General features: G+C 50.1%; 2 protein-coding genes across 5 annotated transcripts in view; both read left to right on the top strand.

The window, feature by feature from the left end:
* Positions 1-384: 384 nt before the first annotated feature.
* Positions 385-11,664, top strand: RAD51D (RAD51 paralog D). Of its 2 annotated transcripts, XM_054008811.1 has the most exons (11): positions 385-472; positions 1,783-1,940; positions 3,142-3,203; positions 3,598-3,716; positions 4,594-4,675; positions 5,326-5,460; positions 6,053-6,148; positions 6,431-6,521; positions 7,849-7,919; positions 9,929-10,096; positions 11,157-11,664. In XM_054008811.1, the coding sequence occupies exons 2-11, from the start codon at positions 1,859-1,861 to the stop codon at positions 11,238-11,240; spliced, it is 990 nt and encodes a 329-aa protein (XP_053864786.1). In that variant the 5' UTR covers positions 385-472; positions 1,783-1,858; the 3' UTR covers positions 11,241-11,664. The 2 variants fall into 2 exon arrangements, with proteins under 2 accessions (XP_053864786.1, XP_053864787.1); XM_054008812.1 differs by lacking the exon at positions 5,326-5,460.
* Positions 11,665-13,744: 2,080 nt separating this feature from the next.
* Positions 13,745-23,624, top strand: part of RFFL (ring finger and FYVE like domain containing E3 ubiquitin protein ligase) — a 38,219-nt gene continuing 28,339 nt past the window's right edge. Inside the window, exon 1 of one of the 3 annotated variants that reach the window (XM_054008732.1) lies at positions 13,745-13,916. The gene's annotated coding sequence lies outside the window, so the exon portion shown is untranslated. Of the gene's footprint in view, positions 13,917-14,437; positions 14,539-16,498; positions 16,660-23,624 lie in introns of those variants that run through there. The other 2 variants (XM_054008733.1, XM_054008734.1) reach the window with 2 other exon arrangements.

A 23,624-nucleotide genomic window follows, 5' to 3' on the forward strand; every position in this document is an offset into this window, starting at 1 on the left:
TGTAAAAAGCAACAGAGGGTCCTGTGGCACCTTGCATCTGAAGAAATGAGGTTCTTACCCAGGAAAGCTTATGCTCCCAATACTTCTGTTAGTCTCAAAGGTGCCACAGGACCCTCTGTTGCTTTTTAGGGGTTATCAGTTGCTCTAGTGATTGTAATATGATGGCTTTGAGATCTGGGAAGGAAGGGGCTATAGAAGTGCAAACCATTTGTTATTCTAGAATGATTTCAAACTTGTGGCAAAGGGGGGGGGGGGGGGGGGGGCAAGGCCCTGGTTCAGGAAAGCACACATGGGTAGTGTTTTCCTGCTGCGGCTGGAGTTTCCCTCCTCCTCCGGCTCTCCCCAGGCAGCCAGCAGGTGGAGATAGACAGCTCGGGCCTTGCTGTTTGCTCTCTGAACCCGGCAGAGGAGCAGGAAGTGGAGGCAGAGGCAGGCTTGGGGAGCTGAGCTGTGTGGGGCATGGTGTTCGCAGGTGAGCGGCGTCCGCCTGGGGGGCACTGGAGGCGGGTGGGTCAGGCGGGGTGTGTAATGCAAGCGGGGCGGGGGCCCAAGCAAGGTTTTTACATTCATAACTGACGCAGCAAGCCCAGGGGTGCCGGGGCCCAGGTCCCCGGGGATGCTCGGAGAGCAAGTGGGACCAATTGGGACGGGTGGGGGAGGGGCAGTGGGTGCCTATATAAGACACAGCCCCGACTATATGGACCGGCCCTCTGAAATTGGGGCCTCTGGTCGCTCTCCGCTCAGGGCTGCGCTTGCTAGTGGCCGGGTGCTCTGCAGCTGTTGTGGGGCAGAGCTGGTTCCCGTCCCCTTTCGCTGTGGGGCTGCCCTGTCCTCGGGGCGGGGGGTGCCAGGTTTGCTAGCCCCGCCGTCCGTCTGCAAGAGCCCCGTAACGCGGTTGCTTATTCCGGGTCCTGCCCTGGAAGCGAGATGGGACAGGCTGCCCCGCGTGTGTGTCGGGAGAGCGGCTGGACGGGAATGGAGCGATGCCCGTGTTCCGAGTCGTGTTCTTCTGCCTGCTCGGCTGGGTGCTCCGGGAAGGGGTGTCGGCGCACTGGGCTCTTCTGGGATTCTGTATTATTTGTATGACTTTATTATTTGCATGCTGGTTAGTCCTACACACTAGGAAGAAGGTTCCCTAGGACTGCTTGTTTCCCTGCAGCCAGGCCTGAGGTCCTGATGCAGTCACAACGGTCTTGCCATCCCCTGGCAAACAGCTTGGAGATGTCGTGCATGCGTTTTCCTCGCTAGCAATGTCAGAGCTGGGCGCAGACGCTCTCTGATTTCTACCCTGCCAAACTCCCGGCCACAACCGCGTTAAAGAAAAGATGCTGGGACCAGCGCAAAGGGCTTGGAGACCTCGCTCCTCTTGAAAAGATGGAGCAGGGACTGGCTTTTCATTGTGTGCATCCAGCACCTAGCCCACTGGATCCCTCATGACCGCCTCCAGCTGCTGGCACAAGACGAGCAATAAATAATAATTGTGCATGACCCTGGTAGTGACCTGCAGCTGTAGGATCCAGGAACCGCTGTGAGCTAGCGGAGGGCTACACAAACTTGTTGTTCAGATTCCGACAATCCCTGATCCCGAGAGATGCTCCCTGGTGCGCAGTGCAGCAGGGCGAGCCGTGCAATGGTCCTCGCTCGCAGTGCTGGCCGCGGGACTTGGCCGTGGCTTTGTTCACGGAGCTGCAACCAAGACGCAGGTGGTGGTACAGAGAGTGAAGGGCTATGGTGTTTCCGTGTCCCCGGAATAACAGATGCGCCCTCTTCTCTCTTGCGCAGGGTGCAGGACTGCGTGGCGCTCAGCCGCCCCACATAGAGATCCTGTCCCCTTCCCTTCAGGGGCTGTCACAGGGACATGGTGATACTCCGAGCAGGTCTCTGCCCCGGCCTCACGGCAGAGATGATCCAGCTTCTGAAAGCCAACAGCATCGCTACAGGTAAAGGGGCAGCCCGGGGTCTTAGCACTAGGATCTCCCCCACCTGGACTTCTGGGCGAACCCTGGGGAGTAGTCAGGGAAGGGCACAGAGCTCTCTCGCCCACTGGCCGTGCTCCTGCACCGACAGGCGGGACTGGCTGGGAGCTCAGTATTGTGCTCCAGGAGCATTCCCAGATCCTCCTACTGGACTCTGCGCTCTCCCTGGAACAGTGTAGCGTAGGAGATGGGGCTCACGCCTTCCTCAGCAGTGTTAGGGGGTATGTACCTGAAGCCCGTTAAGGCAGCCAGACACCACGGAGCTGTGTCTGGCTCATCTCTGTATCTAAGGCGATGTCTGCGCGGCAAGTGTGAATGCAGCACATGAAGACATAGCTTTGACCTAGCCAGCTCGAGTAACACTAGCAGTGACACCGTGGCAGTGGCCACTCGAGAACATATACGGGGTCCCAAGCGGGTGTGTAAGGCCTGTACAGTGTGTAGAGTGTGCCGTGGCTTCATTGCTACAGTTAGCTGAGCTTGCGAGCTCGACGTCTACGCAGGTGTGTCTACGCGTGCTGCAGTCACACATCGTATTGCCGTGGAGATGTGCCCTAAGGCTGTGGAGTAGTGTCCAGCACCACAGCATTTTGGCACTTGGCACATCTTGTATATTTTATGTCATGCGTTGTCCGCTGAGCCGCTCCACGCTCTGCAGGGACACTGAAATGCTGCACTTAGGCGCTATCTGCTATTCCCGTCTTGGGCTTCCACGCCACTCTGCCAACGCACTGGGGTCCTGCCGTGTCGGCTCCCTGCCGTTGCAGTCCCGCGCCGCTCCTGAGCAGCTGACGACGACGGTGCCGTGGGTTTGCCAGCGGGTGATTGATAAGCCCCAAAGGCCGTTCACTTTACGCTCCGTGCTCCTTTACAAACCCAGGAGTGAACGTGTCTCAGACTAACCCTGTGACATCTTCAGTGAGCGTTCCTTTGATTCACCACTGCTCGCCATTGGGCTGAGCTCAGCTAACACAGCTCGGCGTCTATGAGTGGGTACGGTTGCATGTTAGGTCTCACTGCCCAAAACTGGATTTGGCTCTGTCTCCTGGCTCGGGGAGGACAGGGCAGAATAGTGTCACCATGTGTTATATCTGAGGAGTTCTCTGGCATTCCAGGGCTGTTACATTTTGACCTCCAGCTGCTTATCTCTGACTGTTACTTGCAGTGGTGGACCTTGTCTCCTCGGACCTGGAGGAAGTTGCCCGGAAGTGCTGCCTGTCCTACAAGGTGAGAAGAGATTCCTTGGTGTTGATGTTCAATCTGGGAGCTAAAGCTGTAGCCTGCCGGAGAGAGCCATGTTTAGCCAAATGCTTTGATGTGGGTCGTCTGTCTGCAGAGACCTCACCCTCATGCACGACTGGGCTAACAATGCATCAGTCTGTCTGCTGGGCACTGTAGATCTGGCCCGATGTTCCTTAGGGCCTTCCATCTGTCTGCAAAGGCTCCTTCTCTGGGGAAGAAGTCATTCTTTGTACTGAGGTAGTCTCCTAGCAACCCCAGTCATGGACCACAACCCATTGTACAAGGCACAGTACAAACCCAGAACAAAGATGGTCTGTGCCACAGAGCTGTCTCCGAATTCTTCAGTGTCCCATTTGGGGATGGCCGTCTGTCCACACAGGCCCTGGTCGCCGTGAGACGTGTGTTGCTGGCACAGTTTTCAGCCTTTCCTGTCAACGGGGCGGATCTCTACGAGGAACTCAAGAGCTCCACAGCCATCCTGTCCACAGGGAGCAAGAGGTGAGGACGTCACACGCGAAGGGGAGAGGGGCAAGGGTTAAAGCTGAATCGTTCTTCCCTTCCCCACCCTCTGTTGCCAGAAGCCAAGTTGGACTTTAAGCTTCAACCTGGAGACAGCTCCAGCCGCTTGGCTGAGATCTGAGCTGACGCGGTATCTGTCAGGATTCCCTTCCAGCAGGGACTGAGCTGGAGACCTTGTGCACCTGGAAGCAGCAGGGCTGCATCTTGAGTAGAGAGAGATTCTGCTTTGCCGGTCCACAGCGTTAGCATGTTAGCACTAGTCACCTATTTCAAGCCACCAGCCTACGCTCCTGCAATTGACCCTTGCTCTGACCCCCCATTGTATTCATCTCCCCAAGCACTTGCACAGTTGCTGCATCCTGTCTGGAGATTTTTATCCCATTCGGTTGCAGAACGTTATAAGCATTTGCCCAGGTTTGAGCCATTAAGGATGGTTACTGCTGCCGGAACAGCATTGAGTCGTGATGGCCCCGAGCGTGAGGACCAGGGATAGAAATGAACAGTTTGATACTTGGTATCGACCACTCCCCCTTTCTCCTTCCCTACTGGTTATAATAATCAAGTGCCACCCCTCAGAGAAGCCCACCTGTCGCCTTCATGCTGCGTTCCCACCTCCAGAGCTGCCAACAAGGCAAAGGCCTTTCCTATTCAGGACTCCGTTCCTATACCTGCCCTGCTGTCGTTTTTCCTCCCTCGCCAGAAACAGAAAGAGGAGTGAGAGGACCGGGGGAGAGTCCGTGGGGATGTGGATGTGTTGGCTGAGTACATCTGAGACACAGATACCCAGAGGTGGCTGATTTCCAGCCTCCATTAGCTCAGGATTGATTCTTGTTGTTGTCGTGTGTTTCTCCTTTAGCTTGGATAAACTGCTGGACTCTGGCCTGTACACTGGTGAAGTGACCGAGCTCACAGGAGCGCCCAGCAGTGGCAAGACACAGGTGGGCTGTTCTGTGCCTAACAGAGCAGATGTTATAATTCCTCCCCCTCCCCCAGTTATTTAAGGTGGCAGCTCCCTACACCCCATCACCTGTGTCACATTCTGCATCCACAGGGAAGAGGGAGCTCGGGCCTCCTTTGTTACTCCACCTTTGATGGTTGATACTGTGCTCATTGGGGTGCTAACTGGGGGGATATTTACAACAATTGAAGATGGAAAAAACAGCTGTTGCTTCACATCTGGCAAGAATCCAGACTCCTCCTACCCCCTGTGGCCACTGATCTTCTTCAGCTACTAGCCCAAAGAAGGAGATGCGTTAAACTGACTCATCTTGCGGCATGTCTGAAACGGGGGGGCTGTGAGCTGTGAACCAGGCTTTACCTAGAGCACATGGCAGGTGCCCAGGTGGAATCCAAGGCCTGGATCTGTTTGGTGAGGTCTGTGTCAGTCTCCCTGCTAGCAGAGGTGAAGGGCCCTGGTGGCTCCGCTCTCCTGTCACTATATGACTGCGTGATAGTGGTTTGCAGACAGCGAGCCCACTCCTTAGCTTGGCTCAGGTGTAACGTGCTGGGTTCAGTATGAAAACAAGCCCCTCCTCTAGGAAGGACGGCTGCAATGGGGTGAGATCCATCCACGCGCTCTCCCTCCTAGGTGTGCCTCAGCATAGCCATGAGCACGTCCCACGACCTCAAGCAGAACGTCCTCTACGTCGACTCCACGGGCGGGTTCACGGCCTCTCGCCTGCTCCAGCTGGCTCAGACCAGGACAGGGGATGAAGAGGAGCAGGTCAGTGTGGCTGCATCCCTGACCCCGACTGCTTCCAGCGTCAAGAGCAGTGGAGCTAGTGACTTCTTGGCTGCTGTCGCTGACAGTGTCCTGCCCCTGAACCAGCAGGGATACCCAGGAATCCGATTTTTCCTCTGATGGACTTCCAGTCAATTCCGTGCTCCAGCCTTCTGTCTTCTTGGGCTTCCCCTGGCTCCCTCTATGAGCACCAAACCTTCCTTTCCTGGCTCAGTGGGAGCCCTGGGTGCCCAGCACCTCCTGAGAATCAGGCCACCTATTCAGGTCCCTTGTTATAGATTTAAGCTGCCAAACATTGGCCTTAATTATTCTGTGCCTCAGTTTTCCCACCTGTAAAGTGGGGATAATGGCACTGCTACATGGGGGCAGTGGGCAGGGTTGAGGACCCTTGGATTAAAGATGCTTGTAGACGTGTTGGCTGGGAATGCTGGGCACCAGGTTCGAACATATTGTAGCCACCCGGACTTTGAAAGGTCTTGTTTGGGTTTGGAGGATGGTGCGGTTCCTGGAGAGGGTGAGGCTGGGTCTGAATGAGCTGTCTCTGCGTGATGCTTCTGCTCTCCTCTCCTTGCAGGTGGAGGCTCTGCAGAGGATTCAGGTGGCCCGGGTGTTCGATGTCTATAAAATGCTGGATGTGTTACAGGAACTCCGGTGCAGCGTGTCCCAGCAGGTGGGACTCTGGCTCTCTTGCTGTGATTGTGTAAAGATCCACCCAGTCAGGGTGGTGGCCCGATCCTGGGAAGCCGCGGGGCTGCTCACTTGAGTCCGAACGGGCAGACTGTTCTGTTGACATCAGGATTTCCAGGCTTCTTCAGGACTCCGATCTCTTCATCCTGCCCCAGAGCTGCTGGTGGCCACGCATCCTGTGTGGCATAAGCTGTACTGGTGCCACTCTGCGTGGCACTTGGTGCCCTGTGTGTTGCCCTCACACACTCTGTGCTTCGCTCCCCAGGTCCTGAGCTCCTCGGGGCCGGTGAAGGTGCTGGTGGTTGACTCCGTCTCAGCGGTGATTTGCCCGCTCCTCGGAGGCAGGCAGGCGGAGGGTGAGTGAGGGGCGCCGCGGAGCGAGCACGGTTTGAGGATTCGAAACTGGGTCTCTGCAGCAAAGAAACACTGAGCTACCCATGGTGGGACAGACAATTCCAGTATTTCTTCTGGATCTTGCTAATTACCTGCAATGTTTCCAGCTGGTATTCTATGCTGTCAATGAGCCCCAGTATAGTCTGATCCCTGAGCCCCCATGGAATGGGGAGAGGAAAATTTTGTTGTTGTGTTTTATTCCAGGGTGGTGTGGGGTTATATAACAGTGCAGCAGATACAATGCACTTACTGGAGACCACCTAAAGATGTACCATTCAGATACCCCCTTCTTGGCTCTCTCCCTGATAAGCTCGAACACCTAGTTGATTTCTTACTCGTCAGAATTTTGTGGGGCTGCTGGAACCTCTACAGATTTTTGTCACTGATTTCTAGTAAGCTGGGGGTGACGGGGCTGGATTGACCCTGGAACTGGACGGGCACTGGTAAAACACTTCACGTAGGCCAGAGCGTAACTTCTAGCCACTACTGACTTGGGCTGCATTTGATTGTGCATAAGAGTGAGGGACTCCATTGCCCATTGCCAGTTCTCTGAGCCATCTGGCCTGTAGTTATTGGAAGTCAGTGGGGAAAATGTCACCTAGAGGCTGTCTGGTGGCCTGAAACAAGCAGGAGACTCGCAGTCCACTTTCTAGAGGACAAGTGTGCACGCTGGTCACCATCACAATTAGGGCCGGGTGGCAGTCTCAGCAGAGAGGCAAAGGGTTGAATGGGTCATGGACAGTCATGTGGCCTAGTGGGGGAAGGCATTGTGGCCTAGTGGATAAAGCACTCGACTGGGACTCAGGGGAGATCTATTCTTGGCTCTCCCCCTGGCTTATGGGATGACCTTGCACAAGTTGCTTTCCTTCTCAGTTACCCCATCTGTAAAATGGGGATAATACTACTGCCCTCCTTTGTAACGCACTTTGAGATCTGTTGATGAGAAGCACCGTAGAAGAGCTAGGTGGCGATATTATTCTAGCACTGGTCCCCCTGGCTCAGGGGTGGTGCCCGTTAATGGGGTGCGTGTTGGGGGTGGAGGAGGGAAAGATGGAACTGCTGCTGCCTATGCTAGGTTTGTTCCCTGGATACGAGAAATATCCAGGGACTGACAAATAAGCATGTATCAACTGCACTAAGTACATAATATATCGGGGTCACCTGCCTGGGTGGGAGTGCGGAGGACTGAGGGAACTGCTCCTGATTCATTCTCTCAGGAGAGGGTCCTAGGTCTCGAAGAAACTGCCGATGAAAGCAAGCCCTGAAATGCTATTGTATCGTCATCCACAGGCTTGGCCATCATGATGCAGCTGGCCAGGGAACTGAAGACACTCGCCAGAGAACTGAGCATGGCTGTGGTGGTGAGTTCGTTGGCCAGTTGCTCTTCCTGGGCTGGGAGCAGGGGACCCGGAGTTGAAAAGAATTTGGGGGCAGAGAATTATGACAGAGGTGAATCTGTCCCGGAGGAGTTCAGGACAGGTAGATGACAGGGCTGTTTGCATTGTTCTCTGAGGCAACAACTGATGTAGATTCCTATATGATCTAGGTGCCTGGCTAGTTGCCAGAGTGGCCCTTGAGCCAGTTGTCTTTGGGTCGGTACAGGGCATTGCAGCATTTATAAACGGATGGGGCCTCCATGCTCTGTCCTTTGGTTCTGGGCATTTGCACAGAGGGTTTGACTCCTAGGAGGAATGCTGTGACCCCGATCAATGTGCCGAATGGGGAGGTCCTGGCTGTGAAGCATCACGAATAGTCAATATATTGGAGCGGGCACTAAAATGTATGGGGAGAATCCGGCTTTGCCGTTGTTCTGATCACCCATAAAGCAGCAAGCAAAGAAGCAGAGGGGAAGAACGGTCACAGATTCAAGGTTAAACTCACCGCCTGGGAGGCACTGCAGTTCCCAGGAATGAGGGAGTTAGCTATACATTGGCCTATCCTTGCTTCGTGGCCAATCTGGGGCCAGCATTCATTTTAAGCCAACGCACAGGTCTTATCGAAGCCGTTTGTGTTACCCATGCGAACACACTGTGGCTTTTTGTCTCCCTCTAATGGCTCCCATTTGAGCTAACAGACCTGGTGCTTTAGCTCAAGTAATGGAGGTTCCTGTTTCTAAAACATAAAGTGGTGACCAGGCAGGGATTTGGACTGTGGTGGACTGGAGAACTGCCTGCTTGGGGAAGCTTGTCCAGTACTGCTTGAGCTAAAAGATGAGCTTGGAAGCAGTAACGCATTTGTAAACCTGTATACATGGCCTAGCCACTGGAGAGGCACAAAGAGCCACACCGGGTGATATTTCGAAGGGCACGGGGCTTAATTTGTGCCAGTTCTTAGCCCCGGCACCTCTAGGCCGGGCAGTTCTTAGCCCCGGCACCTCTAGGCCGGGCAGTTCTTAGCCCCAGCACCACTGGGCCTCCCGAGTCAGTTATGAAAGTAAAAAAACTGGCTTGAGCCCTGGCACCTCTTTCATTACAAATTAAGCACTGGACGGGCAGCATGGCCAGTCATGACAAGGGGCAAAGGAAGGAAAGGAACAAAGATCAGTGGAAGCAGCTGATTGCATCCATTAGCTCCCTCATCATCAAGAAAGGGATAGATAATAAGACAGAAAATATCATGTTGCCTCTATATCAATCTATGGTATGCCCACATCTTGAATACTGCGTGCAGATGTGGTCGCCCCATCTCAAAAGAGTTATATTGGAATTGGAAAAGGTTCAGAAAAGGGCAACAAAAATGATTAGGGGTATGGAACAGCTTCCGTGTGAGGAGAGATTAATAAGACTGGGACTTTTCAGCTTGGAGAAGAGGCGACTAAGGGGGGATATGATAGAGGTCTATAAAATCATGACTGGTGTGAGAAAGTAAATAAGGAAGTGTTATTTACTCTTTCTCATAATACAAGAACAAGGGGACACCAAATGAAATTAATAGGTAGCAGGTTTAAAACAAACACAAGAAAGTATTTTTTCATGCAACGCACTGTCAACCTCTGGAACTCCTTGCCAGATGGTGTTGTGAAGGCCAAAACTATGACGGGGTTCAAAAGGGAGCTAGTCAGAGTCATGGAAGATAGGTCCATCAATGGCTACTAGCCAGGATGGGCAGGGATGGTGTCCCTAGCCTCTGTTTGCCAGAAGCTGGGAATGGGCGACAGGGGATGGATCACTTGATGATTCCCTGTTCTGTTCATTCCCTCTGGGGCACCTGCCATTGGCCACTGTCAGAGGACAGGACACTGGGCTAGATGGACCTTGGGTCTGACCCAATATGGCCGTTATGTTCTAAGTGTCCCAGTGTTTCATTGCAAGAAGTAGCAGTTATTGCTGGTAACTGGCTGGAACTGATAAGCTGGTTTGTTGCATTCCAGGTGACTAACCACGTGACCAGAGATGGCAGCAGTGGTCACCTGAAACCAGCCCTAGGTCGCTCCTGGAGTTTTGTGCCCAGCACCCGGGTGCTGTTAGAGAGCAGAGAAGGCACTTGGGGACAAGCTAGCACCCGTCGCATTGCTTCCTTAACAAAATCGCCCCGGCAGGTGAGACTTTCCTGGAGACCCCATCTGGAAATGGTGGGAATGGCCATGGAGAAGGTGGTTTGGAGTTAAGTCAGAGATAGGATCCCAGGCAAGGACTGAGTCCTTAGGGAAGTAATGCAAGAACTCTGGCTTCATTCAAAAGTCACCAGCAGGACTCTGTGATGGGCTTTGGGGACTTGAAGAAAATACAACCAAGCTATAAACTGTGGAAGTGCATGCATTTCCCCCGCTTCTAAATGGCCCATTTTATCATTCCGGACATACTAAATCATTTGCTCCATTTCTAATTTGGGTCACACTGACTCAGTCGTTCCATCAAAACACTCCTGACTATGCATGGTCGTTAAAGATCCCATATAACTACTGGCAAGAGGAAGCACATTGGCTCAGGTGTCCTGGTCAGTTACTAACATGGGTGACTATATTGTATTGTTCTCACTGCAGCTTCAAATTAGATACTATGGGCCAAGCCCTCAGATGGTGTAAATCCATGTAACTCCATTGAAATCACTGGATCTATGGTGATTTATAGCACCTGAAGCTCTGGCCCTATATTCTGTTTCCCTTCCTGAGCCAAATTGCTGTTGAGTGTATTTGTATTGCAGTGGTGTCCGTAAACCCAAATCAAAATCAGAACCATATTGTACTGGACACTAAATAAAATAGTTAAAGACGATCCCTGTCCCCAAAGAGCTTACAGTGTAAAACTGATAGTAGGTACAGATGTGCCCTTAATTATGGACTCTTAGGGCTTGTCTACATGGGGACATAGAGAAAAGTTTTTCCGAATTAACTAAATGTGTGAATTTGAAATGGATCAGTTAAATCACATTAAATCCCTGTGTGTATTTACTTATTTCACTTTGGAAGTTAATTAAAATAAACTGAATTAAAGCCACTTTAATTCTGAATGAGGGTGTTCACACCAGGATTTAATATGGTTTCACTAATCCAGTTCAAATTCATGCCTTCAGTTAATTCGGATTAACTTTCCTGGATGCCTCGGTATAGACAAGCCCTTAGATATGTGAGCTTAATTTCCTCTTGGCTTCCCTTACAGCCAACTGGGATTGAGGTGGAGCTAGACATCGGAAGCTGTGGGGTACTGGAAGAGAGCCCAGTTGCATCTGGAGAGGGACGCTGATGGAGGGTGAAAAGTGAACTGCAGATTACAAGGGCCTTTACTGTGGGCACCTTTGCAGCTAATATCACTGAAGACTGCAGAACCAGACCACATTAGCCAAGCCATCTTGGTGGCCAGGAGAGATGCTTGGAGTCCCAGAAGAAAGGACTGTAGAAACAGGTCTGTTTCCTGTTGTCTTTGCCAATTAAGGAACTCCCTCATCCTGGGCAAGGGAGGTTTGGGGTTCCAAGGAGATCTCAGAGGAATGCGTTTGAAGTCAGACAAGCGCTGCGTGTGGCTGTAGCACTTTTCTGGAGTGCGTTAAAACCACAAGCCCTTTCCTGGGGGTTCTGTGGATTATCAGGGAACCTTTGTCTCAGGGTGTCATGGGATCAGCGGGAATTTTGCTGAATTATTTGATGAATAAACACCAGACTGTTGGTAACGTGGCTTTTTATAACCAACTGCTGCCTGATCCCAGAACCTCCAGCTGTCTAGTGAGGGTCCCTGGGAGGCCTCAAAGAATACCATCAAGACCTTCAGGAGCTGGAATTCCATCTACTGTAGCTGCCATTAGTTTTAGTCCTGTTATACCTCTAAAGGATCATCACTAGAGCAACCTTCAGGGCTGGGTCCCGCTCTGCTTATTCTGTAGCAGCACTAGGGTGGACACAGGCTGCTAAAGGGAAACCACATGATAAGTTCTCAGAGCTTTTTATGGTCCCATCTTTTCGACCCAGAGTAATCAGGGGTAGTTGGTAGGTGGGGACAGTGGTATTTTAGTGTATATTGCATAAAGAGTTGCTGCTACCTCATGGAAAAAGGTATTGGTGTCTTGGGCCAGAGCCTTAGCTGGTGCAAATTGGGTGTTGCTCCTGATTGACAGCAGTGGAGGATCTGGTCCCGTGTTTACGCACTTTGGGGCTGATGTATTTGATATCACTTCCTGTATTTCTCTTCCTTTGACTTTTTAAAAAATAGATATTATTATAAGGAATATTTGGCTTGGAAAACAGGAACTTTGTTTTAATGAGGTTATTCTACACCGGCTGCTGTGCCTGCGAACGATCACGATGTCGAGTGAGGACAGACGGACTCTAAGGCCTTGCCTGAACTCAGGGAATTATACAGAAAAACACCCACCTGATTTAGCTTGCACCAGTGAGAACATTAGTGTAGACGAGACTCTGGTCTCCGGATCCATTTCTACCATCACATTGATTCGACTTGCTTTTCACTAATGCTGGCTCCCATTCCTGTTCGCACTGCTGCAGCCAAACTGCTGTTTGACTCAGGAAGGCGTTTTTGTAAATTTCCCCAGAGTACACATTGACTTAAGGCCTTCTATTTTGGTCTGTAGGCAAGTGTCCCTGGTAACGAAAGGGGCAAAGAAACACACAAAACGGATCCGAGAGCTCGATCTAATCGCCCTAAACTATATGTTTTTCAGAATTTCCCAGGAGGCAGCAGCGTTTCTGGGTTTTGCTACCATTAGATTTTGTTTCACTCACCCGTGTGTTGCTACAGTGCTTGTGAGAACCCCAAATCTCCATTCTCGCAGGGAGATAATTTAACAAGAAGGTCTACAACACCTCCCATTAACTCAGCCAAGCAACGATTTAATGCAAATAGTCGTCATGCATGTCTGGGGGAGATACAATGGGCCAAATTCTCTGCTGTTGTAAATTGCCACAGCTCCCTTGAAGTCAGTGGAGCTGTTCCAATGTACACCCAGAGCAGGCATGATCTCACTCTTTGCCCCCCAAAAGCCAGAACTAGGAATCTCAATGGAACTCAATGCATCAAAGAGAAGGAAGAGCAGCTGTGACTCTGGTCAGGATCCGAACCCCTAGCAGGGCTGGGCTTGCGTTCAGATTTATTCCCCTGGTTGAATCCCATGCAGGGGTTCAGACCCTAAGCCAGCTCTTGCTTGGGGTAAAGGGTTGAGCCCAGATCCATGACCACTGGTCAGGGGAGTCAGATCTTAGAGGCAGGTCCTTAGAGCCAGGTCGGGGGGATGATCTTGGAGCCTGGACTTTGCCTGGGGGGCATTCAGCTTTGATCCTGAAACAGGGCCATGACGCTCCAGCTAGGTCCTGCCTGGGGGCTCTTGGAGCCCAAGGGTGGGATTTGCAGGGTATAGGGACCCCAGCACCCGGCTCTGTAGTGGGGTGAGGATAGGGTGACCAGATGGCCCAATATTAGGGGCTTTATTTTATATAAGCAACTCTACACCCCACCCCCAGGAAAAAAATCCTGATTTTTCACACTTGCTATCTGGTTACCCTAGGTGAGGGGACCCGCCCCTGCCTCGGGCGGGATTCGAACCGGCGTGCCCAGGGGCTAGTTATTTCCGCCCTGATGGTCTAAAAGCGCCACTCCCAGCGTGAGCTGCGCTGTCCCCGCCTCCCCGCCAGAGGTCGCTGTGGCGGCGCCGGCTGGCAGGGCCGAGAGGCCGCTCTAGCCTTCCTCTCTGTGGCTGCCGCCGCTCTGGCCCCCGTCTCTTTGGCTGGCTCCGGCCGGGGTGGGCAGTTGTCATAGCGCCGCCGCCGCGCGGGGCGGAGGGGGAGGTTCGGTGCAGCCGCCCGCGCCGTCCCCTGCCCCTGCCCCTGCCCCTTCCCCTCCCCCTCGCCGGAGGGGCGGGCCCGGGCCGGGCGATACCGGAGACACCCCTCCCGGGAGCGAGGGGCAGAGCAGGTGAGGGGGGCGGGGTGCCCGGGGTTGGGGTGGGGGCGGCGGCAGGAGGGCGGCGGGGGGGGCCGGGGTTGGGGGGTGGCAGGAGGGGGCGGGGTGCCCGTGGTGCGGGGGGGGGCGGCAGGAGAGGGGCGAGGGGGGGTGCCCGGGGTTGGGGGGCGGCAGGAGAGGGGCGAGGGGGGGTGCCCGGGATTGGGGGGTGGCAGGAGGGGGCGGGGTGCCCGGGGTTGGGTAGATGGTGGGGGGAGCGGGGTGCCCGGGGTTGGGGGGTGGCAGGAGGGGGCGGGGTGCCCGGGGTTGGGTAGACGGTGGGGGGAGCGGGGTGCCCGGGGTTGGGGGGGCAAGAGAGAGGCGGGGGAGGTGCCAGGGGTTGGGGGGCGGCAGGAGAGGGGCGGGGGGGTTGGGATTAGGGGGGCTGCGGGAGCGTTGTGTGTGTGTGTTGGGTTATTGGGCTTTGTTCTCTCTAGGGCAGGGGGTGCGGAGAAGGGGGCTGTATTTCTGCAGGGGGGTTGGGGAAGGGTTGGACAGCCCCTTAACAAAGGCTGGTGGGTAAAGGACTGGCTGATTGTGGGGACTGGGAGTTAGGAGCTGCTGTGTTTCTAACCCCTGGCTTCAGTGCTGGCAGGTAAGTCCGGTTCTCTCTCTGTGTGCCTCGCTTTCCCCATATGTCCAATGGCCACAGTGACACTGACCCGCCTCGGAGAGGGTTGTGAGGCTCAGTTAGTTACTGTGTGTAAATGCCATCAGACAGCAGAGTGCTGTGTAAGTGTCAAGTGTTGTTATTTTGCTTAAGCTGTTTGCTCTCATGTGTATTCTATCATGTCCAAAGGGCGCTCGTTTGGTACAATGCCAGTGGCACCAAACGGAGTCAAGCTAATTTCTCAATGAATAACTTTACCCTTATAGTTGAAATACCCTCCCTGTTTTTATGTCATAAACAAAATCAGGCAAAAATGAAATATTTCTCTTAACAAAGTGTACACAATGATGGAAATGGAGCAGGAAGGCATTATCTGTGAGCCAGGTGAAAAGTAAAGGTAGTTTGACTGTTCTTCAGAGACTTTTTCCTGTAAGCTAAACAAAGTGTTGCCTATGTTGTTGGGGAAGTAATGACATGCCTTGTCAAGGTAGGCTTCTAACAAACATTGCAGTATTATGTTTAGCTGTAAATAAGTTTGAAAACTCACTCACAGTGCAGTCTGAATTTGTACAGATTAGGCCCTTACGGGGGGAAGGGAGCACATGCAATCACTTTGCATGTTTTGAACGTTAATGGAAGGACTCTTGCACTTTGTAACAGTTCATGTATCGTAATCTAATGTATCTTTATGATAGCAGAAGGCACTCCAAGACTGTAGAGGTAAGCATGATATAAGAACTTAGCCAGAAAAATTTCGCTTTACAGTTCACAGATTCTAGTAGTGTGCAAGGTGATGTTGTTTAGTCTGCCAAGAGATATGGAAGTGTGTGTCATTTAAGTATTGTTTACTAAGACTCTGCATTGCCACTAACTTTTTTCACAGAATATGTATACGGTATGTCCTAGAGCATGTTGTGCAATTCTTAATTAGATTTTCTCTTTGGAGAACTATTATGCTATGGTGTATTAAGTTGTGTTACTCACTTGGTCTTTCTCACTTGACTGGATCAATAAGGAACTGGACTAAGGGAAATACTTCTCTAGTTTCAGCTCTCCCTTTCATTATGCTGGTGACTGGAAAGTACAGTAATTGTTTATTTAGGATTATCTTTCTGCAGGTTTGAAGGCAGTGGGGTTTCTTTTTCTTCCAATAACTATACTAACTGCAAATTGATATGGCATAGATGGCTACGTTAATCCCTTTTGGTTTTGATTAAAATTTACTCACTATCATAATTTTCACTAGTACCATTTTATTTTGCCAGATCCAAATAAATTGAACCCATAGACGTATTAGCAGAAGAGTAGTGAGGGTGAACTATCTGTGTTTAAACAATATTTGTATATTATTTCCTGAATGTTCTAGATCAGAGGTTCTCAGCCTATTTACCAGTGTGGGTCACACGTGCAGCTCTCTGTGTTAGGTGGGCTTCATCCACACATAACACAATATACCAGGAGTGGCCAAACTTACTGACCCTCTGAGCTGCATACGATAATCTTCAGAAGTGCGAGAGCCAGAAGACACACACAACCTGCCCTGTGGGGCGGCGCCTGCTGGGCTGTGGGGTTTCTGTCCCAATGCTCCCCCCCCCCAAGGCTAAAGTCTTTAACCCCTCCCCATCCCCCCGGGCCAAAGCCCCTAGTCTCACCACACCACCGCAGGGCAGAAGCCCCGAGCTCCCCCTTGCCCAGTCTTGAAGGTGGAGACTGGGGGGGGGGGGGCCTCCAGGAACTGCACTTTAACTGTAAAAGAGCCGCACATGACTCATGAGCACAGTTTGGCCACACCTGCAATATACGCTACCTGTATGGCCCTGAAAATGTCACATGGGTCGCAGCTCTGTGCTGATTGGGCCGTGGGTTAAGAACCCCTGTTCTAGACCCTCACTTCTCTCATATTCAAAATACTATGTCCCTATAACAACTTCTGTGCTCACAATGTTGGTGGTGAGAAGGATTTGTGATTATAGCAGCAAGCTGCCCTATGGATAATCATAACTGGCTTTAATGGAACAACTGGGTCCAATGAAACAAATTGATCCACCTAGATCCATTATCTTGTCTAGCACACTGGCCAGTGCTGGCTGCTTCAGGACGCATCGTGTGAGTGGTTGGGGAACTATCTAACTATAGAGTAGTGTGGTTTGGATATTTCCTCTGTCAGTATTAATCAGACTTTAATGAAATCAAATACATCTTCCACTGTCATTTATGTCTGTAGATAAATGTTTATTTACTCATGCCTTTACTGAGGTGAAATAGACTTAGAATAACTCAGGTTTCCACAAGAGTTACGCCCTTTGAATGGAGTGTCCCTGTACCCTCTCTTCCTATGCTTGCAGGATTAAAAATAAATTTAAGGCAGAAAGCCATGCAATAATATCTGTAAACTATCTGGGGCTTTTTAGCATGCTAGATGCATTTATTTTGTCAATCTAATTCCTTCCTGCCTTCCCTGTCCCAAACCTGTATTCCCTGTCTTTGTTGTTGGCTTTGGAAGTATATGCTTTTAATTTTTGTAGCTAAAGATGTACTGATTACTTGTAATACCGTAGCCTTGTAATTCAACCCACCAAGTTTGTCGGTTTCATTTACTTATGATGACCAGAGGTGTGCAAACTACGGCCCGGGGGCTGCATTCGGCCCTTCAGATGTTTTAATCTGGCCCTTGAGCTCCCGACGGGGAGTGGGGTCTGGGGCTTGCCCTGCTCCCCATGTGCCATGGCTCTGCGCGGCTCCCGGAAGCAGCGGCATGTCTCCCCTCTGGCTCCAGGGGCAGCCAGGGGATTCCACACGCTGCCCTGTCCCAAGCACCGGCCCTGCAGCTCCAGTTGACCAGGAACTGTGAGCATTCATGGTCCGCCATACAATTTCCATACCCAGATGTGGCCCTCGGGCCAAAAAGTTTGCCCACCCCTGACCTAGACTGTAAATTCCTTGGGGACTGGGACTGATTTAAATTTTTGTCCAGTGCCTAAATATTTTGGAAGGAATATTAAATCTAATGTTTCAGGCCTTAAGCTTGCCTCTATAGAGATCATGGTGAAACCTCATATCGAGGCAGGCTATCCTACACCTGTCTACTGTGGGGATCATACACCTTCTTCTGAAGCACCTGGTTAGACTTAAGACTTAGACTTAGAGCTAAACTATGTAAGCCAGGTTTTAACCTATGTAAGAGTGCTCACACACAAAAATGCATTGATTTAACTACATTAGTGCAACATCACACTGTTAGGTACACTAGTGCAACTTGTATGTGTAGATCAAGCCTACGTTGATATTGTCATCCTCTCTTTTCAGTGTCAAAACAATCTGCTCTAAAAACAGTCATTTTACGGCATCAGTAAATCGCTTCTTAATACCATACTAGTCAGTTTTGTGGTTGTTAAAACCACACACTGTAAACATGTGCTAATGAGAGGGTATTTATAGTGCTTTCTGTTTATGTGCAATGATGACATGTTTTGTAGGCTTGCATCATGCATTCATAGTTTTCTTACACCTTCACGTCAATATTCCTTGGGAACTTTTTTCTCTCTAGATAGCGGTGGCTCAGGCTAGCCGCTGAGCAATGGAATTCTTTGGATGGGAGGGGTGGTCAGTAGCAAATTCAAGCTGCATTGTACTGTGCAACTAGTGCATTCTGCTACAACACAACTGGTAACTCCGCTGTGGTCTCAGTGAGGAGTCCCTCGTATAAAGAGTTGGATTGGTGGACCCTTTGTCCTTTAACTATTTGCAATGGGCTACCTTTATTTGTCGCGTTCCTAATGGGGTCTTCACAGGTACCTGGCTTTGTAATTTTGAACACAAATGGGTCCTGGAGTCCAGAAATAATTATTTTTTTAAATGATCAGTATCTCTATAATGATAGGAAGATATATGGCTTCTGTGTTTAAACAATTTAGCATTTTGCTCATGTGAATCCAGGGAACTCTTCCCATGTGTGCCTGACATTCTAGGCTAATTGCAGAGACGTGAAATGTGAAGCTTAATAGATTGTTGGAGGTTTTTTTGGGGGGTGGGGTGGTTAAACAATAATGAAACTGTTAGATGCTTGCAGGGAAACACTGCTGCCTGTGTGTGGACTTTGCACTGGAGAAAGTTTCAATTGTTCCCAAGCAGGGCTAGCTCTAAAATGTCGCTTTTGTGGCTGCTAGTAGCATAGTTGTCTAAATGACTGACTCTCTTGAGGCCATTATACAAGCATTGCAAAATATTTTTGGAAACAGTTTATTTTTCTGATTCAAATAAAGCTTTGTCTTAAATGTCCCTTCCCACTTTATAATCAAAAGCCTAGAAATTGAGGGAGATCATTCTTATATATATTTTTTTTAATTCACAGAATGCTGCAATTCAAAATTCAGGTTCTTCAAACTGGAGGCTGATACTTACATAGTTCATGCCTTGTAGTTTTTAAAGAAATCGAAAAACTTGTCAGTTGTTGCATGTGATCACTTGTTTGCTTATAAGATCAGTCAGCTTCTGATCTGTGTCGCTGTGTCGCTTTTTGTGCACAGGGACCTGTGTTACCATAAGTAAGGGCAAGTTTACAATACAAAATTAAGTTGACGTAAGTTACGACGTAATGAAATCACTTTTAGATGTCCACAGTATGCTCCTTGTGTCGGTGGTGCACGTCCTCATTAGCGGTGCTTGCACTGATGCAGAGAGCAGTGCACCGTCTGTAGTTACCCCACTGTGCAACTTGCCACCATCTAGCGCAGTGTGTTTTGGGAAGGGTTTGCACTGCTTCTTGGGGGGCAAACGAGTCACGCAGGGCTGACTGGGAATATGGTGCAGTTTTCTCTAACCCATAATTTTATCTCCATCCCATAACGTTTTGTGCCTCTTTTCAAAAGCCCCACAAACCCACGCATCCTCCATCTGTGTGAGAAGCATAGATCCTGCACAGTTTTTTGTTGTGATGAGCCTGGCGCGCCTGATTCTGCAGTATTTGCAGAGCTGCCAGAGGAGCTACAGGGAACATGATGACTCCTTGGAGGCTAGGTTGCTGTGGGACGTAGAAAGAAACAATTCAAGGTGGTTGTTGGATTCACAGAGCAGCTGCAGAGGTAAGAGTACTGGTTCGGAACCTGAAAAACAAGCACTGACTGTTGGGATCACCTTGTTAGGCAGGTATGGGATGACTAGCAGTGTCTGCAGAATTTTCAGATGTGCAAGGCCACATTCCTGTGTGTGTGTGTCGCTTTCCCAAGCCCTCCAGTGGAGCGACACCAAAATGAGAGCTGCACTGACTGTGGAAAAGCAAGTGGCGATTGCTAGTGATCAGTTGGGAATCAATTTGGAGTAGGGAAATTCACTGTGGGGGTTGCTGTGATGCCAGTGTGCAGGGCCATTAATTGTGTCCTGCTATGAAGGATTGTGACTTTGGGCAATGTGTAGGACATAAAAAGCAACAGAGGGTCCTGTGGCACCTTTGAGACTAACAGAAGTACTGGGAGCATAAGCTTTCGTGGGTAAGAACCTCACTTCTTCAGAGTGTAGGACATAGTGGATGATTTTTGTACCAGTGGTGTTCCTGAACTGTGGTGGGGCGATAGATGGCACGTGTATCCCTATTTTGGCACCAGACCACCTTTCCACAGAGTACATCAACAGAAAGGGCTACTTTTCTATGTTTTGCAAGCATTGGTGGATCACCAGGGATGTTTTACTGACATAATCGCAGGATGGTAACGGAAGGTGCATGCGTACACATCTTTAAGAACATCGGCTTGTTCAGAAAGCTGCAAGTAGGGACTTTCTTTCCAGACCAGAGGATTACCACTGGGTATGTTGAAATGCCAGTAGTGATCCTGGGAGACCTAGCCTACCCCTTATTCCCATGGCTCATGAAGCCGTACACCAGCCACTTCGACAGCAGCACGAAGCACTTCAACTACAGACTCAGCAAGTGCAGAATGACCGTTGAACGTGCCTTTGGCTGTTTGAAAAGCTACTGGTGCTGTCTACTCATGAGATTTGATCTCAGTGGGGGAAAAAAAATCCCAATGGCTATAGCTGCCTGCTACGTGCTTCATAATATCTGTGAAGCAAAGGAGGAAAAGTTTCTGCCAGGGTGGAGGGCGGAGGTGGAATGGCTGTTTGCTGATTTTGGGCAGCCAGATACCAGGGCTATAAGAAGAGCTCATCAGGCTATATGGATTAGGGAGTCTTTGAAAGACCATTTTAATAGTGAGCCACAGTAAAGTATGTTGCTGTAGCTGTAGTGTGCCTGGCACTGTTAGTTTTTGTTTTTTTTTGCACCCCGGTATAAACCCTGTAATGAGTGCTCAGTGTGTAGTAATATAACATTGCAAATGAATGTACCTATTGCTATTATCTGCGACTGATGTCAGACCCAACCAGCATTTGTTGTGAACTAATAAAGAGGAATTAAGTTTCCATAAATAGACTTTTATTCCAAACCCATGCAAACAGATTTCTAACTGAATGAAACGTTATAGATACAAGGAAAAGCACCTTTGAAGGGGAAAGAAGAGTCATTTTCATTTCACGAACACATATACACTAACCGTCTCTCTCTCAGGTCAGTGTATGTGTGGCTGTGATTGCCTGTACTCTCCCCCAGGGTGGAGTGATGGGGTAGTGCATCAGCCCTGGATGTCTTGGGAATGTGTGGTATGTGTGTAGGGAGGTCCCGGAATGCAGCTATCTATGGGCTGCAGAGGAAGGCAAGCACAGATCTGTTGAACCTGAAGATCAACAACAGTCTCCAGCATCTCTGTTTGCTGCTTGAGAAGTGCTAGCACCTCCTGCTGCATGTCTCTCTCCTTTTCCTTTGCTTTTCTCCTCTCCACTCTATCCCAGTCCATTCTGTCCATGAGGGTGGTCCTCCAAGCCCTGTGCTCAGTATCTGAAGCACCAGAGGGTTGCAGGATCTTTTGAAACATGTCACTACACGTCCTCTTCCTTCTTCTTCTTCTTCTTATCTGGCTGAGCCGCTCCACTGGTGTGGATGGAGAGACCCTCAAGGTCACATTTCCAGCTGCAAAAGATACAGTGCACAGAGGTACTATTGAGAGTGTATTCACAAGATAAACGGAAACTTGGTATACTGAACTCACACACAAGTTACATTCTCACTTCTCCTTGGGATTCATAGAGCACAGTGGCTGTTCCAGCCATGGTGAATACAGCCCAAAGGCAGGGGGCGAGTTGGGACAACGGGGATGTGGTAGCTCATGGGCATGACTATATGTGGTTAGGGAAGTTGAACTGAATACTGGCACCGTTTTCCACAGGCAGTGGTGATTTTAGCTGAGCTCTCACTCCTGCGGGTAACGGAGGGTGAAAGGGAACAGCTCCTGCACGCATCTGTCTGCAGACCGGGACCCTATGCTGTTAGCCTGCGTGCTGCAATGGTGCCTGCTGAAGTAATTGCTGGGTGGCATGGGAAAGTGTTCTACTGTGGCAGAAGAAATAAGGCAGCCCTGCCCAGAAACCTTCAGCAGAGGATTGCAGACTACCTCCAGGAAAGTTTCCTCGAGATCTCTATGGAGGATTCATGGGACATCCCAGTGCACATAAACTATTGTGCAGGGCCCCCTCAGCTTAATTGTACAAGGGAGTGAGAAGCAGATAACCAATAGAGGCCAAGTTGCTATTTCACTACCTGTTCAAGCATGATTTAAAAAAGAGTAAATGAACAGATGTCCCTGCAAACTGCCCACTTACGAGAGGTTCCTTCCCCTGCATTAGGCTCACCTATGCTGGACTGTAGGGACTGGTTCAACTGCTCTGGAATAAACAGGTCCTGGCTCGCTGTACCACTGGATCCCCCGGTCACCTGTCCCCCATACTACTCCTCCCTCGTCCAACACCACCTCCTCACTATTCACTCCAGGGGCCTGTGACTCTGACTCCTCTGAAGTACCACAGGGCTCTTGGGGGTGGTCTCTGCCGAGGATGGCATGCAGCTCTTTGTACCACCAGAGCAGCTGTTAGCGTCCCTTGCCTTCTGGTAGGCCTGCCTCAGCTCCTTGGCTTTCACATGGTACTGCTACGGGACCCTCTTTTAGCCCTTCTCCCTCATGCCCTGAGTGGTCTGCTCATAGATATGGATGTTTTTACAGCTGGATCGTAGCTGTGCCTCCACAGCCTCTTTTTCCCACAGACATGGGAGATCTACCACCTCCCGTGTACTCCAGGCAGGAGCACGTCTGCAGTGTGTAACCAGCGTGGTCAGCTGGGCAGTTGCTAGGTGAGCTGTCCATGCTGAGCAAACAGAAAATGGAATTTCAAAAATTTGTGAGCATTTAGAGTGGAGGGGTGTGTACCTGTGTACCTGGTTGCTGGGCAACCGAGTTCAAAATGGTGACCCCGGTGGTCACAGTAGGGCATTGTGGGACACCTCCCAGAGGCCACTAAAATCGACATAAGCAATGCAGGGTTTACACTGACACTGCGTCGACCTAAGTATGTCAACCTAAGCACTATGCCTATCGGGGAGGTGGAGTTATTAAGTTGGCGTAGCGGGCGAGTTACATCAGCATTAGTGGAATTTTAGTGTAGAGGCTTACAGAGTTAGGTCAACATAAGCTGCCTTATGCCAACCTAACTCTGTAATGTAGATCAGGCCTAACCCTATTTATTATAGGGACTTCTGTTACACAGAGGAGAACTGCAAGACTCTGGGTGCAGGCACTTTTACAAAAAGCAACTTACTCTTCTAACTTGCTTTACTATTTTTGTATTTATGCCAAGACTTTTCCCCTCCCCATCTATCTTTTTTTCTTCTGTCTAATCATTGAAAGCTCAGAATCCCCTGTGTATGACATCACTATATTGCCATGAAAATTACACCAGTCATTAAATCAGTATTGTGACCTCCTTCTAGGATGAAGTGAGAAATGGCTAAAATGTGTTCTTAAATTTACTTGCCACTGATGCTATTAAATATATTGGCGCTCTAAAAGTGAATTGAAATATTTTAAAAATACATTCAAAACTGTAAGATGTCGAAATGTAAGTAATTATGAATATTGAAATATTACAAATTTATGCATTTTGGAGCAAAATACTTGAAAATAACTTTTTTT

The sequence above is a fragment of the Malaclemys terrapin genome, chromosome 18 (genome assembly GCF_027887155.1).
Source record: "Malaclemys terrapin pileata isolate rMalTer1 chromosome 18, rMalTer1.hap1, whole genome shotgun sequence".
NCBI lineage: Eukaryota > Metazoa > Chordata > Testudines > Emydidae > Malaclemys > Malaclemys terrapin.